The 17,866-nt window shown below is 41.8% G+C and overlaps 1 protein-coding gene across 1 annotated transcript in view; it reads left to right on the top strand.

Moving 5' to 3' along the window:
• Window positions 1-1,039: 1,039 nt before the first annotated feature.
• Window positions 1,040-17,866, top strand: part of LOC136884325 (myogenesis-regulating glycosidase) — a 40,051-nt gene continuing 23,224 nt past the window's right edge. The window contains exon 1 of the mRNA XM_067156424.2: window positions 1,040-1,103. Within this exon, the coding sequence (XP_067012525.2) occupies window positions 1,091-1,103 (13 nt within the window). The 5' untranslated portion in view covers window positions 1,040-1,090. The remainder of the gene's footprint in view (window positions 1,104-17,866) is intronic.

Here is a 17,866-nt window from a genome sequence, read left to right as displayed (position 1 = left end):
GGATGGATGGATGGATGGATGGATGGATTTAAAACGATCAGTGGAACCGACCCACAGTGCCTCACATGCACAGAAGGTGGCTCAAAACAACAGTATTACTGACCAAAGGAACCGCTTCTATAGCACGATACTGAATCGATTATGCTTCCAGTCGAAACGGGTCCACAATCCAGGTCATCGGCCCCTCATAATGGTACTTATCGCTAGGAAAGTAGAACCATGCTAGTTGTCATTTGGCGGTACTAATCAAAAGTAGCGTAGACTCGCGGTATTCCACACATTATGGTACTATTCACAGGTAGTGTAATGCGGACATGTAACACATACGTATGGTGTTTCGCACATTGTGGCGCTATTCACAGGCAACCCAAAACTATGGCGCTCCTCACATAAGTGAACTAACCACAGGGACCCGAACTATCCCGTGGTATTCCTCACATAGTGAGAACTAAGCACAGGCAAGGCAAAACCATGGCGTCACTCATATAGGGGTATAAATCACAGGTACTGTAAGACCCTCATCCTGATTCACACACTGTCCCTACTAATCACAAACCTATTGCGTACCAAACATAGCTGTACTACGCGCAAGTAAATGCGACCCATGGTGTTCCCTGCTTGATGGTACTAATTAGGGTCTACAAGTAGTCTCATGGTTCTAATTTGATCATCCCTTGGTCGCCCCTTTTTTCGCCTCTTACGACAGGCAGGGGATACCGTGGGTGTATTCTACATGTGCGTCCCTCACCCACAGGGGGTAAGAAGAAGACGAAGAAGAAAAACATTTGTACAGAGATTGGCCAGGGAGGAGTGGGGCTCAACTCAGCTAAGGGCCCTACGTTTGAAAGTTCTTGAGACAGGGAGGGGTAGCGCCAAATTCGGGACAGCACGAAATGGGCGTATCTACTGTATACCACCCAGATGACAATTTTCTGAAGTTCACGATACGAGTGCATGTTACCGCTCGTTTATCTTTGTGTATGAAGTGCTTCTTGAACTGATGGTCGACGGTGACGACGTTACACAGATAATTGGCGGCTGCCCAGGTGATATAAGCTCGCCGAGGTGCCGTTTCCTTGCCAGACTCGCGATGCAGCGATTAGGTAAGTACGACTTTATTTTAACACTAGCAAATGTACCCGTACTTCGCTACGGTATTCTACATTGTATACGGATATCGGCGTAAATACTGTGCGAGCAGTAAATGAGATTGTTTTAAAATTGCATGTCTCTTAGCGTTATTAGAGAAACAGCATGGGGAGGTCCCCACACGTTGTTTCCAATGTAAAGTGTTTGTTACGGATTTGTGATATTACGGCAGGCCCACTTGCCTACTGCCATTCACAATCGAGTTGGCAAGTTTACATTATAATTGCAGGCCCCATTGCCTACTGCGTGGTCACAATCGATTTGGGGAGTTTTAGTTACAATGGCAGATCCATTTCCTACTTTCAGACATATTACAGTTGAGGAGTTTTTATTATAATAGCAGGCAACTTCCCTACCACCAGTCAAAATTGAGTCGTGCAGTTATCATTATAATGCCAAGCCCTTTTTACTACTGCCAGCCAGCTTACTGCCAGTCACACAGAATTAGTGAGTTTCCATGAAAATAGCAGGCCACTATGCCTAATGTTAGTTAAATTTTAGATTGGAACATTTGTTTATAATGGCGGGCACCCTGGCCTAGAACCAAACATAATAGGGTAGGGGACTTTCGAACAAAACTATACGATCCCTTGCCTTCTGCAAGACAAATCGAGAAGTGAATTATTCATTAAAATGGTAGACACTCCTTACTAATGCCAGTTACACAGGAGTTGGAGAAGGACCGCATTCCTACTGCCAGCAGTCAAAGTCCGTATAGGGAGTTCTGATTACAATAGCAGACACACCCTTTCTCGATCGCTACAAATCGACATCAATGAATATATATAGATGGACATACGAAAGTATATGCATGTTTACAATATTGCAGACCTTCATTTACAGATTAACTGCTGCTAAACGGTACGTCATATTGACAAAGGATTGTACCGTAAGGCGCAGTATTTAGCGATCTAAATGGCTGGTCCTATGATATTTTCTCGCATCTCATCTATTCACATGTCAGGCTGAGTCAGAAACGTTGAATAGGTTGAAATTTGTGTTAGATTATCTTACATTGCATTACTTTTCGGATAATTATGTGACATAGCATTTGGCTCACATACGGGTACTGGGTGGAGCCAATGTTCGTGTAGAGTTTGATTATACTATCTTTCCTGTAAGTGATTGAAAGTATGAATTATATAGGTAAAGAGTCCAAATTTACTTAAAATCGAGAAATAGAGACGAAGATAACGTATAAGCGGTACAGATACAACAAAAAGTCATAAGACCAAGTTTGAAGATCACTCCTAATTCAACGAAGATTGTGCCATCCGTTATGTGATAGGACTTCCCGTTTATCCCACGAGATACCTTGAAACGAAGGTCTGCACCATCATTAAAATTGCTTCCATATTTCGATATTCTTCGGGGATAAAAAATGAAAAAATTAAAGATCTGTGAAGTTTTTCGTTCGTTACAGGCTGAAACGTATAATTTTGCCAAATTTCAATGTTCTTGCTTGTCTGTCAGATTATGCTGCAGTCTGGATTTTAGAGGGGGTAAAAATTATGACTTTCAGGGAATTAAACCAAAAAATATGCAGACGATCATTATTAACCCTCAAACGGGTATCTGTACGAAAATTTCACCAAAGTAGTCAATGTACAGGCACACACAGTCGTTACGATTTTATTTATATAGATAGATAAGGAATCTGCTCCACGTACAACACATTTTGGCTACGTCCGCTGGACTTAACCTGTAAAACCAACCGTTCATTATATCTCACTTATTAATCCTCCTGTCGAAAAATTCACATGAGAACAAAAGTTTTAGAAATGGATTTCCATTAAGGATTGTAGATTTCGATTAATTTCGGATGTGCATATTTTGAGGAAGTGCAAAATCATGGTTCCGGTTTCGGATAAACCCCCATTAAATTGAGGTATTCAGAAATAATATTGGCCCTAAAACCTACACAAGGACAGGTGGATTCTAAATATCAAGTTTGTTAGAAATATATGCAGTAGTTTTCAAGTTATGAAAACTCATACAATCAAACCGACAAACAGGCACCGAAGTTAGGAAATATTCAGATGGTCATTATTACAACTGAAACGGATAACTGTACTGAAATTCCGCTAAAATAGCCAATGTATAGACAGACGGTCGTTGCGATTATATTTATATACATGACAGATAAACATGGGCACGTCTGAAAGTGCAAACCTTCATTTCGAGATTTACTGCTCCTAAACGGTACATCATACCAACAAACGGTTTGCACCCTCAGACGTCCCTTTTATCGCTCTACATGTCTGGTGTTAAAACATTTTCTCGTATCTCACATATTTATGGGTTCGAGTGAGTTACGATATTTGAATGGGGTGAGATTTGGGTACATTTTCATCATTTTACGTTATTTTTCACATACTTATGTGGAAGCTAGAATCATGAAATTGGGTTCGCATATAGCTATTGGTCGTGTCAATGTGCGTGCCAAATTCGATGACTCTACCTTTCCTAGAAGTGTGTCAAACTAAGTAATACGTGTAAAAAGCACAAAATTTACGAACCATCGAAATATACAGCCAAATTTACCCCATAACGGAGAGAGAGAGAGATACGACAAAATATCACAGGACCAAAGTTGTAGATCACTCGAAATTGAACGGAGATCGTGCCATCCGTTTTGTGATAGGACTTACCGTTCAGCCGCGAAATACCTCGAAACGAAGGTCTGCACCGTCATTAAATTGCCTATATTTCGATATTATTTGGCATAAAAAGTGAAATATTTAAAGATCTTGGAAGTATTCCGTAGATTACCGGCTAAAACGTATAAATTTGCTTAATTTCAATTTTTCAGATCGTGTGGCAGATTGTGAGACAATCTTGATTTTGGGCAAGGGCGGGGCGGGGGTTAAATTTAGGACTTCCAGGAAACTATAGTTAAAAAATATGCAGGTGGTCATTATTACCCCTTAAACGGAAAGTTGTACGAAAATTTCGCCAAAATAGTCAATGCACAGACACACGGTCTTTACGATATGATTTATCTAGATAGATAAGGAATCTGCTCCACGTATTACACCTTTTGGGCTATGTGCGCTAGACTTAGCCTGAAAACCGACCTTTCATGTTATCTCCCTTATTAACCCTCCCGCTGAAAAATGCACATGAGAAAAAGAAATTAGAATTGAATTTCCAAACAGTTTTATCGATTTCCATTCAGGTTGGTCTTGTACTTTATGTATTGTGGGAGAGTAAAAATCATAATTTCGGTCCCCTATAAAACCCCAGTCCATTCCGGGAATTTGAAATGGTATAAACCTTAAAACCTACCCTTGGAGGGGTGGATGCTAAATATAAAGTTTGGTTCAAATATCTCAGTAGTTTTCAAGTTGTAAGAAATACGCTTTACGCGCACCCGCTCTTGCGTCAAGTCCGGTGGGACTTGTACCGAAAAACGGTCCGTTAATGATATCTCCCTTATTAAATCCTGTTATCGAAATGATGCACATGAGAAGAAAAGGTTTAGGAATTAATTTTCATTAAGGCAGGTAGATTTCCATTAAGTTCGGTTTGTATACTTTGAGGGAGTTCAAAATCACGGTTTCGGTTTCGTAAAAATCCCCACTCAGTTCAGGGATTTAGAAACGATGCTTGCGCTAAAACCTACCCAAGGACAGGTGGATTCTAAATATGAAGTTTGGTGGAAATATATCCAGTAGTTTTCAAGTTATAGAAGGACAGACAAACAGACAAACAGACACCAAAGCTAAAAATTATGCAGATGGTCATTATTACACCTGGAACGGATAACTGTACGGAAATTTCGCCAAAATAATCAATGTACAGACAGACGGTCGTTACGATTTTATTTATATAGATTATTAAACTTGTTGGAAAATAATAAACTCCGCAACAGTGATATCGTGCTCTATAATCCGTGAAGGAAGACAAACGAAGGAAATGTCTTATTTGTCAGAGTGGTAGAGTTTCTCTTCGTGCCAGAATGAACCCAGAAGCAATGCAATAACAGGTCAGATGTATGTAATTTCATATTATTAAGTACACTGTCCAAAGGGTACACTCTTTCCGATTATACGAGAGGGGATCAAATATAAAAGGGACTTTACTTTTTATTTATATGCATTTGTTGAAAAACACAAGGCAATTACAATTTATTTTTTCACATAGTTTCCTGCTTTGGAAATGCATTTATTCCAGCGTATGGGCAGCTTGTTGATGCCCTCATCGTAAAAAGAACACGGTTGTGTCACCAGCCAGTTGCGCACGAAGTCTTGCACATTCTCGTCAACTTCAAATAGTTGCCCTCCTAGAGCTTCTTTAAGCGGTCCGAACAAATGGAAGTCACAGGGCGATAAGTCTGGATTGTAAGGAAGATGATCAAGTGTAGTTCAGTGCATTTCCTGTAACTTGGAGACAGAGCTGCAGTATGGGACCGCGCATTGTCGAATCGGTTGGTCTTGTCTTTTGCGGCGATATGCTGTTGTTTTTTTCTACGTCGCACCGACACAGATATGTCTTATGGCGACGATGGGATATGGAAGGCCTACGAATTGGAAGGAAGCGGCCGTGGCCTTAATTAAGGTACAGCCCCGGCATTTGTCTGGTGTGAAAATGGGAAACCACGGAAAACCATCTTCAGGGCTGCCGGCAGTGGGGCTCGAACCCACTATCTTCCGATTACTGGATTACTGGATACTGGATAGGGCTCAAGTTGCAGGATTCCAGCAAGCTATAGCAGAAATTTTAGATTCAAATGGACTGTATCGCTGTTTACCTATCCAAAGCCTGAAATAGGGTAATCGTGGAGGATTATTGACGAAAATGAGGACTATTGGAATAGACAAAAAATGACTAAATGTGAGGCTACATTTCTCGAAAATATAACTCAGAGAATTAGAGTAGGTGAAACGTTATCTAATGCTGTAATCATTAAGAGAGTAGTCCAGCAAGACAGTGTTTCTGGTCAACTAATGTATAATATATATATATATATACACTGACTGACAGAGCAAATGCAACACCAAGAAGGAGTGGTTCGAAAGGGATGAAAGTTGGGGAAAAAACAGAGACGGCACGGACGAATAATTGATGTTTATTTCAAACCGATATGCAGGTTACACAATGCGCACGGCATCGACTCAGTAGGATGTAGGACCACCGCGAGCTGCGATGCACGCAGAAACACGTCGAGGTACAGAGTCAATAAGAGTGCGGATGGTGTCCTGAGGGATGGTTCTCCATTCTCTGTCAACCATTTGCCACAGTTGGTCGTCCGTACGAGGCTGGGGCAGAGTTTGCAAACGGCGTCCAATGAGATCCCACACGTGTTCGATTGGTGAGAGATCCGGAGAGTACGCTGGCCACGGAAGCATCTGTACACCTCGTAGAGCCTGTTGGGAGATGCGAGCAGTGTGTGGGCGGGCATTATCCTGCTGAAACAGAGCATTGGGCAGCCCCTGAAGGTACGGGAGTGCCACTGGCCGCAGCACATGCTGCACGTAGCGGTGGGCATTTAACGTGCCTTGAATACGCACTAGAGGTGACGTGGAATCATACGCAATAGCGCCCCAAACCATGATGCCGCGTTGTCTAGCGGTAGGGCGCTCCACAGTTAGTGCCGTATTTGACCTTTCTCCACGCCGACGCCACACTCGTCTGCGGTGACTATCACTGACAGAACAGAAACGTGACTCATCGGAGAACACGACGTTCCGCCATTCCCTCATCCAAGTCGCTCTAGCCCGGCACCATGCCAGGCGTGCACGTCTATGCTGTGGAGTCAATGGTAGTCTTCTGAGCGGACGCCGGGAGTGCAGGCCTCCTTCAACCAATCGACGGGAAATTGTTCTGGTCGATATTGGAACAGCCAGGGTGTCTTGCACATGCTGAAGAATGGCGGTTGACGTGGCGTGCGGGGCTGCCACCGCTTGGCGGCGGATGCGCCGATCCTCGCGTGCTGACGTCACTCGGGCTGCGCCTGGACCCCTCGCACGTGCCACATGTCCCTGCGCCAACCATCTTCGCCACAGGCGCTGCACCGTGGACACATCCCTATGGGTATCGGCTGCGATTTGACGAAGCGACCAACCTGCCCTTCTCAGCCCGATCACCATACCCCTCGTAAAGTCGTCTATCTGCTGGAAATGCCTCCGTTGACGACGGCCTGGCATTCTTAGCTATACACGTGTCCTGTGGCACACGACAACACGTTCTACAATGACTGTCGGCTGAGAAATCACGGTACGAAGTGGGCCATTCGCCAACGCCGTGTCCCATTTGTCGTTCGCTACGTGCGCAGCACAGCGGCGCATTTCACATCATGAGCATGCCTCAGTGACGTCAGTCTACCCTGCAAATGGCATAAAGTTCTGACCACTCCTTCTTGGTGTTGCATTTGCTCTGTCAGTCAGTGTATATACAGAGTGTCCATGGATGGATGGTCAATACTCAGGGATATGATGGGAACGATCATTTGAAACAAGAAATTTCATATGGACGTACACTCTATTCCGAAGGGTTTCCGAGGTACAACACAATTAATGTACATTTGTTTCTGGGCTAGTCGCTCACGTTTACCTCGTTGCTTTCAGCCTCTTTGCTCGGGATGTCTTTCTGCCATTAAACTAGTCCGTTGAACACGTAGTTGCCCATGTGAAGTAGTGCGAGGGATTGAGAGTGTATCAGAGAGAAGCATCGTTTAACTATGTTTGTTCACGCTCTGGCTAAAATGCTACACATCTACACTAATGAAGAATATGCAGATATGGTGTGTGTTTATGGCTTCTGCGATGGTGGTGCTCCTGTTGCTGTCGAGGAATACCGTTGGCGCTTTCTAACAAGTCGAATTCCTGATCGTAGAGCGTTTACCTGAATTTTCAGGATATTGCTTGAAACAGATATTCTTCCGATGAATATTGAATTTTCACGACCAAATTGTAATCGAAAGCGACTTTCAACCTATTAGGTCGTGTTACGTACATTTAGTACGTGTTGAACCCACAACCTCCCGATTTCGCGTCGGTTGCTCTACCAATTGAGCTATGGTGGCCTAGGCCATCTTTGTTCTGTTGGAAAGGATCTAAGCTACAGGTCTGGTACTACTACCATTACACTGTAGAGTGCGTTTAAGTTGCCCGTTGAGGGCCAAGTCAATGAATATTGAATCTTCACGACCACATTGTAATCGAAAGCGACTTTCAACCTATTAGGTCGTGTTACGTACATTTAGTACGTGTTGAAGAGATGTTAAGTACAGAACAAAAATGGCCAACCAGACACCAGTGGGATCCGAACCCACAACCTCCCGATTTCGCGTCGGTTGCTCTACCAATTGAGCTATGGTGGCCTAGGCCATCTTTGTTCTGTTGGAAAGGATCTAAGCTACAGGTCTGGTACTACTACCATTACACTGTAGAGTGCGTTTAAGTTGCCCGTTGAGGGCCAAGTCAATGAATATTGAATCTTCACGACCACATTGTAATCGAAAGCGACTTTCAACCTATTAGGTCGTGTTACGTACATTTAGTACGTGTTGAAGAGATGTTAAGTACAGAACAAAAATGGCCAACCAGACACCAGTGGGATCCGAACCCACAACCTCCCGATTTCGCGTCGGTTGCTCTACCAATTGAGCTATGGTGGCCTAGGCCATCTTTGTTCTGTTGGAAAGGATCTAAGCTACAGGTCTGGTACTACTACCATTACACTGTAGAGTGCGTTTAAGTTGCCCGTTGAGGGCCAAGTCAATGAATATTGAATCTTCACGACCACATTGTAATCGAAAGCGACTTTCAACCTATTAGGTCGTGTTACGTACATTTAGTACGTGTTGAAGAGATGTTAAGTACAGAACAAAAATGGCCAACCAGACACCAGTGGGATCCGAACCCACAACCTCCCGATTTCGCGTCGGTTGCTCTACCAATTGAGCTATGGTGGCCTAGGCCATCTTTATTCTGTTGGAAAGGATCTAAGCTACAGGTCTGGTACTACTACCATTACACTGTAGAGTGCGTTTAAGTTGCCCGTTGAGGGCCAAGTCAATGAATATTGAATTTTCACGACCACATTGTAATCAAAAGCGACTTTCAACCTATTAGGTCGTGTTACGTACATTTAGTACGTGTTGAAGAGATGTTAAGTAAAGAACAAAAATGGCCAACCAGACACCAGTGGGATCCGAACCCACAACCTCCCGATTTCGCGTCGGTTGCTCTACCAATTGAGCTATGGTGGCCTAGGCCATCTTTGTTCTGTTGGAAAGGATCTAAGCTACAGGTCTGGTACTACTACCATTACACTGTAGAGTGCGTTTAAGTTGCCCGTTGAGGGCCAAGTCAATGAATATTGAATCTTCACGACCACATTGTAATCGAAAGCGACTTTCAACCTATTAGGTCGTTTTACGTATATTTAGTACGTGTTGAAGAGATGTTAAGTACAGAACAAAAATGGCCAACCAGACACCAGTGGGATCCGAACCCACAACCTCCCGATTTCGCGTCGGTTGCTCTACCAATTGAGCTATGGTGGCCTAGGCCATCTTTATTCTGTTGGAAAGGATCTAAGCTACAGGTCTGGTACTACTACCATTACACTGTAGAGTGCGTTTAAGTTGCCCGTTGAGGGCCAAGTCAATGAATATTGAATCTTCACGACCACATTGTAATCGAAAGCGACTTTCAACCTATTAGGTCGTGTTACGTACATTTAGTACGTGTTGAAGAGATGTTAAGTACAGAACAAAAATGGCCTAGGCCACCATAGCTCAATTGGTAGAGCAACCGACGCGAAATCGTGTGGTTGTTGGTTCGGATTCCACTGGTGTCTGGTTGGGCATTTTTGTTCTGTACTTAACATCTCTTCAACACGTACTAAATGTACGTAACACGACCTAATAGGTTGAAAGTCGCTTTCGATTAGATATTCTTCCAAGTTCCCAATTTTCTTCTGAACGTGTAGTTGAACAACCTGTGCAGGAACAGCAACACGTTGTTGAAATGGTGCAGCTTGTCTTACTATCAAACACACGGCGACTTTCTACACGTATCACAGTCCTACGAACATATGTATTGCGAACATTACATGAGGATCACTTGTAACTGTTCCACCTCGTCATAACACTTGGGGAGATGAAAGTTATAATCTTGAGACACATGAATATCAAATAAACTATTTGTGGCTTGCCCGCAAATTGCCACGCAAATAGAAACAATTAACATTCCATGGTTCCCCATTTCTCTATGTAATGTTTGGGCGCCAAAATTTATATTTACTAGCATAGAGACTTACACTTAAATCACAGGGGTAGGATTTTAAATAATTAACCATTAAGTATCGTTTAAAAAAGAAAATTAACGCAATATAAAATACAAATGAATTTATTATACAAAAAAATGAGATGAATCGGAAAAGTTTCCTTAAAGCGTGGAGGAATTTATAATTTACTGAATTTACCATTGCTTGCTTTATCTAATTGAAGCTCACCAATTGAAGCTTCCGATGAAGTCATCTGGTTTCCGTGGTTACTCGTTCTCTTCTTCTCGATGTAGACTTTGCTCCATGGACATCCTTCCTTCCTTATTTGATATGGTACGGGCTATCTGGACTAGCACTCCCTGCTTGCCTAGTCTTTAAATTAGACATTGGCCCTATACTTGTAAAAACTGATCAGCGTTGATCGTATGAGGAGAAAATTCAGAGATATGAATTTTTCCATATTAGTAGAAATCTTAATCCAACTGAGCTATACTATTTATACGGTACAGCCTTGTACCAAATTCCATAGACTTGAACTAAACATAGTTCTTCGTCCACAATATTTACTGAATATCACACAAGCCATAAGCTTGTTTCGTTTCTCGTAGATCCGATAACATTACCGCAGCGACAACACATTGTACAGAAGTAACTATGTCGCGGAGCGACCACACACTGTTTCAAAAATCACATCACGTCGTTCAAAGTAGATGTTCACAGTAGAAGTAGTAGTGATGGAGTATCTCGTTAGGATGTTAGCTTCACAGCAGAAGTTGTACTTAGTTAGGTCCCGTTCTCGTGTTGAGAATCACTATATATCCGGGCTCACCCCCACTCTTGGTAACAGTTCAATCACAAAACTCATATACAACGAAGTATCTGATTCGATAGATCGAAGCATCAACTCCCCTTCCCTCCTTCCTCGACAAGTCCTGAAGGCGTGGCGAAGATATAGCTGACCCTCTTGCAAGCCTCGCGCACGGGTCGCTGTTTACTAGCCTTGGTCATAAAATAAACCCATGACTAACGCAAAATCCCAAGCTTCAAGAATAACCCTCCGTATACACAAACATGAGATGAAATGAAAACAACTATGTCTCAACATATTGACCGTATTTACAACATAATGAATTCTTATCCTACATAATATAATAATTTAAATACTAAAACGATGTTATCATATATACAATATGATTCCAAAAAGCCTCGATTACAAATGATTGACGTTGAATAAGTATGTTATTACAAATAATTGCCGATGGCGGATAAACTTGATATCAAATGATATCGCGTAAAATGATATTATATTAAATTAGTAGGGCTGGAGAAGCCTGGACGGTTACACACTTGCACCCATTTCGAAACGTTGTGTGGGTAAGACACAGAACTTACGTGAGTGATTCTAGCCCAAAACCAAATGTACATTAAATGTGTTTTTCTTTTTTTTTTTTTTTTTTCGCAAACCATTTCGACTAGGAATTCCATATGAAGTATTTTCCTTCAAATGATCCTTCTTGTCATATCCCAGAATATTGACCATTCCTCTTGGTACACTCTAAATAACTGATATGAGAAAGGAACTGGAATCAGGCGCGGTTCTGCCTTTAGGTAACATGGTCACGTGCCCCTCCACCGATTAAAACTATTATAAAAATCAGAACAACATTATGCACGATTACTGTCACGACCACCTTCAGTGAGTTCAAGAGGCTATGATTCACCATGGTTGTTCTTGTTCTAGCAGTCCTGGACTAAACTAGGCAACATAGTAAAGGTCTAATCCCGGATGGGACCGACTCTTTCTTATACCTGAACATCATCCCCTCATTCTGCGAGCTGTGAGGGGTGAAGGGGGTAATGGCAAATTCCATTGACCCGGTCACAGTATTTCTACGACGTGACACTTCAGCGCTAGTTCGTATTTTGAACTTACTTCTCCTACAGCCTACTAGATAGCACCCAGCTACACTTTCTTGTCGGCGCATGTATTAAATTATTAACGCGCGCAAAAGTAGTGTTTGTAGCAAACCTGTTATTAGATTAATCGTGTCCATCGGTGTCGATGTTCATTGTAAGTCTGAAAAGTGTGTGAAGATTAGTGTGATGTATCTGAGTGTATTCCTGTGCGAGCATAAGTGTTTTTAAAATGAATCAAGTGAGCTACTTACAAACAAAATCTCTTAATTACGAAAACAGATTATTAGCTAAATAAATGCACCGACCAAGACCAGAGCTTAGCATAAATCGTTCAAAGATAAAAATAGAACCTACAATCGCAGTTTCATATACAAGAAATAAGAAGGTAGATGATAGATAGATATTTATTTCAATAATTAATTCCAACGAGCCAAAGGCTCATACAGAGGAATTGTACAATGAATAATATATTCAATGGCGGATTAATTTAAGATTAATTTAATTGATTCCTAGTGTTCCTAATATGTTGAATGTGCCCCACCCATTTCTATCATCACGAGCCGCCACTGACTGGAATCACAATGTTTCTTGAGGATGTTGCTATACTGTATAGAGTAGTAAATAAGTTAGAGGACTGTGGGCGACTCCAAAGGCTCACGACAAAGTTATAAGATGGGCAGATGACAATGGTATGATGGTTAACGGGGTGAAAGGTGATGGTGGTTATTGTTTTAAGAGGAAGTGCAACTAGGCAATCATCCTCTATACAACACTAATCAGAGAGAAAAAAAGGAAGGAATCCGACACTTCGGAAAATGAAAGTATCGGCCAAAGAAAGACAAGCGCCACGGAGGGCACGAAAATGAAAGACTCCCTAGGCGCCTCGAATGCTCTAATACCGTCGGAATCGGAAAAGAACAAGAGTTGACCAAGGGAGGTCGGATAGGATAGATGAAAGTAAGTAGTCTGGCACAAGTAAGTGGAAACAATGCCAGGACTCACCTAAAGTTCCACTCTCCCAAGAGCCCCTGGAGGTCCTTTTAGTCACCTCTTGAGACAGGCAGGGGATACCGTGGGTGTTATTCTACCATCCTCACCCACAGGGGGAGGGGTGAAAAATCAGATTGTAAGTTTCAGCAAGAGGAGAAGTATTTTCTGTTTTAATTACTGTGTGTATGGGATCCTGTAAGTACATAGGTGTTAATATAAGGAAAGATCTTCAAATGAAATGTGAGCCTCACCAGGATTACTCGACGCGAGAACTGGAAAATATTGAAAGAAAAGTTGTACGACTTGTTCTGGCGATTTCCGACAAAAAAGTAGGCTTACGGAAATGTATCAAACTTCGTGTTGAGAAGACTTGACAGTAAGGAGACAAGCAGCTCGACTAAAGCCTAATTCACACGGGGATAGTTTACTGGAGTCATGTACTTGAAACACGTCGACTTTCTTTCAACTTTCCACGTATGATTAAGTTAGAACAGTCAAGTTGTAATTTTCCTTGCAAGTAAATTTGAGTTGCCAAGCCGTCAACTTTTGCGTTCACCTGCAGTTATGTGTGTATGTGTGTGTGCGTGTGTGTGTTTACCTCCTAGTTAGTTTGTAAATACTCTATATCCATGTATTTAAATATGTTTCTAATTTTTTAATAACACTTATATGTAAAATACATTTCAAACGATTATCAAATGAAGCATCATACGTTAAATAAATTATTATTATTATTATTATTATTATTATTATTATTATTATTATTATTATTATTATTATTATTATTATTATTTATTATATATTGCGAATGAGCCCATTAGGACTACGCAAAGTACTTAGAGACAGGCATTTGCCTTTCTCTGTGCCCACACTTCCTTCATTCGTTTGCTGTGTGCTTCTTTTCTCTCTTGAGACCATGTTGTTCCGGTCTTCTTCTTTGGTTTTTCCTCTTGGTCAACTTGCCACTTATGAACTTTGGTTCTGAAGATAACCCGGCTTTGGATGTCTTCAGGTGTAATTCCTGCCAGTTTGAGATCTGTTTTAATTTCGCCAATCCATTTTATTGTGTCCGTTTTAGCTTTACTTCGGTTTTCATAAAATTCAACTATTTGCTTGGTAAGTCTATCTGGGTTCATCCTTTTTATATGTCCAAAGAATCTTAATCTGCGTTTTCTGATGTCGCTGTGAATGTTAGAAAATTGTTTGATTTCCTGTTTCCCTCTAAGGCGGTACTGTTCATATACGAGTTTTGGGCCTAAAATTTTTCTAATGATCTTGCGTTCCTTTTTCTGAATATTTTCTAGATCAGTTTTCCTGTTCAAAATTAGTGTCTCTGATCCATAGAGGCATTCTGGTTTTCATAACTGTATTATAGTGTCTTAGTTTAGCATGCTTGGAGAGACACTTTTTGTTATAGATATTTTGGGTGAGTCTATACGCAATTTCCATTTTTTGGCATCTAACTTCATTGGCTTTTGTTTCCATTCCATTCTCCTGAATTATTTCACCGAGATATTTGAATTGCTGGACCCGTTTTATTTTGCCATATTTTGTCTCCATGAATTTAGGGGCTTCTTTGCTGCAGGTCATGTATTCAGTTTTTTCAAACGATATTTGGAGGCCGACTTTTTCCGCTGTTTCTTTCAGGAGTTAGATCTGGTTTATGGTTTATTATTATTATTATTATTATTATTATTATTATTATTATTGAAAATGAATGAAAACCTACAACTTGTTTTCCAGTCATTGACCGGGTCAGGGATGGAATGAATGAAGCCCCATCTTGCGGCAAGGATAGGAATTGTGCCGGCTGCCGAAGCCTGTCGCACTCCTATGGGGCAATGATTAATGACTGACAGATGAAATTAAATGATAGTGGAGAGTGTTGCTGGAATGAAATATGACAGGGAAAACCGGAGTACCCGAAGAAAAACATGTCCCGCGTCCGCTTTGTCCAGCACAAATCTCACAGGGAGTGACCGGGATTTGAATCAGGGAACCCAGTTGTGAGGGGCCGACGCGCTGCCGTCTGAGCCACGGAGGCGATTCCTGGATATCTGTATGTTCCACCTATCTCCGAAGAGGTGGTTTGTGGTTGACCACGCCCAGTATTGCTTATCAGCAGTTGTGTATTATTGTAGTTTCAATTTTTTTTCTGTATGTGTGTGTGTATTAAGTGTCACGTGTATTTGTGTGTGTTCATGTGTGAGTGTCCAGGTCGTCTGCCTCATTCAGTGTTAAATTGACACCGTTTTACGGGTGTGTCGGCTGTGGTAGTCCTAGTGATCATCCACGCCCGGTTTGTGTTGGAAATTTTGCAGTGGGAGCATTACCGACGTCGTATTAGCAGTGACTTACACTTAGTAAACTGAATATTGACTTTCAGTGTAAGTGTGCGATGGGGTGTGTACGTAGCACCGCCTCGTCTCCGAGTACCAGTGCTTCATCTTGTAGGTGTTTAGCATTACTTTAGAAGGCAGAAGTTCAGTTAAGGAAGTGAGGACTGTAAACTTGGTTGGTCTTGTGTTCTTGGCTGGGATTTGTGGGGTTAAAGAAAGGTTGGGTTGGGGGGGGGGGGGTTCTGCTTAGATTCTTCAGGGCTTGGATTGCTATATTTCTAGAAAATAGATCTCAGAGAATTAGAGTAGGCAAAGCTTCATCTGACCCTGTAATAATTAAGAGGGGAATTCCTCAAGGCAGTATTATTGGACCTTTATGTTTTCTTATATATATAAATGATATGAGTAAAGGAGTGGAATCAGAGGTAAGGCTTTTTGCGGATGATGTTATTCTCTATAGAGTGATAAATAAGTTACAAGATTGTGAGCAACTGCAACGTGACCTCGAAAATGTTGTGAGATGGACAGCAGGCAATGGTATGTTGATAAACGGGGTTAAAAATCAGGTTGTGAGTTTTACAAGTAGGAAAAGTCTCTCAGTTTTAATTACTGCGTTGATGGGGTGAAAGTTCCTTTTGGGGATCATTGTAAGTATCTAGGTGTTAATATAAGGAAAGATCTTCATTGGGGTAATCACATAGATGAGATTGTAAATAAAGGGTACAGATCTCTGCACATGGTTATGAGGGTGTTTAGGGGTTGTAGTAAGGATGTAAAGGAGAGGGCATATAAGTCTCTGGTAAGACCCCAACTAGAGTATGGTTCCAGTGTATGGGACCCTCACCAGGATTACCTGATTCAAGAACTGGAAAAAATCCAAAGAAAAGCAGCTCGATTTGTTCTGGGTGATTTCCGACAAAAGAGTAGCGTTACAAAAATGTTGCAATGTTTGGGTTGGGAAGAACTGAGAGAAAGAAGAAGAGCTGCTCGACTAAGTGGTATGTTCCGAGCTATCAGCGGAGAGATGGCGTGGAATGACATTAGTAGACGAATAAGTTTGAATGGCGTTTATAAAAGTAGGAAAGATCACAATATGAAGATAAAGTTGGAATTCAAGAGGACAAACTGGGGCAAATATTCATTTATAGGAAGGGGAGTTAGGGATTGGAATAACTTACCAAGGGAGATGTTCAATAAATTTCCAATTTCTTTGAAATCATTTAGGAAAAGGCTAGGAAAGCAACAGATAGGGAATCTGCCACCTGGGCGACTGCCCTAAATGCAGATCAGTATTGATTGAGGGCCTCGGCTACTCGATCCACCGAGGGGACCCTGAATTTGACTAGATTTGGTGTTGAAGTAAGTTGAGGATAAGAAGTAGCAGGCTATTGGTGGGTGTGTTGCTAGTAAACTATATTCTGAGTTATCAGTGGAGAGATGGCTTGGAATGACATTTGTAGACGAACAAGTTTGGGTGGGTTTTTGCAGGTAGGAAGATAAAGTTTGAATTCACCGAGCTCGATAGCTGCAGTCGCTTAAGTGCGGCCAGTATCCAGCATTCGGGAGATAGTAGGTTCGAATCCCACTGTCAGCAGCCCTGAAAATGGTTTTCCGTGGTTTCCCATTTTCACACCAGGAAAATGCTGGGGTTGTACCTTAATTAAGGCCACGACCGCTTCCTTCCACTCCTAGCCCTTTCCTGCCCCATCGTCGCCATAAGACCTATCTGTGTCGATGCGATGTAAAGCAACTAGCAAAAAAAAAAGTTTGAATTCAAGAGGACAAATTGGGACAAATATTCGTTTATAGGAAGAGAAATTAGGGATTGGTATAATTTATTAAGAGAGACGTTTGATAAATTTCCATCCCTTTGAAATCAGTTAAGAACAGGCAAGGTAAAAAAACTGATAGGGAATCTGCCACCTGAGGAACAGCACTAAATGTGGTTCAATAATAACTGAAGATTACAGGCAAAGGATAGCATGCATGGAAACTTAGATGTTCTCATCTTGGGAGTGTCAGTTGGTGACTACGAGCCCGCTAACTGAGTCCGGCTCAGATTACACTTGTGCCAGGCTCCTCTCTATTACCTGGCATTCTTAGGTCATTCTTGTTCTCTTCCGACCTGGACGGTGTTAGGTTTGAGAAGCCTCGAGAATGTTTCATCCTCGCCTTCTTCGTGGCCCTTGTCTTCCTCTTCCTCTTATTTCAATTCTTCTCTTCTTATATTTAGC

This window comes from Anabrus simplex, chromosome 12 (assembly GCF_040414725.1).
Source record: "Anabrus simplex isolate iqAnaSimp1 chromosome 12, ASM4041472v1, whole genome shotgun sequence".
NCBI classification, from domain to species: Eukaryota; Metazoa; Arthropoda; class Insecta; order Orthoptera; family Tettigoniidae; genus Anabrus; species Anabrus simplex.
Note: the sequence above shows the minus strand (reverse complement) of the source record. Positions and strands in the feature narration are given on the sequence as shown.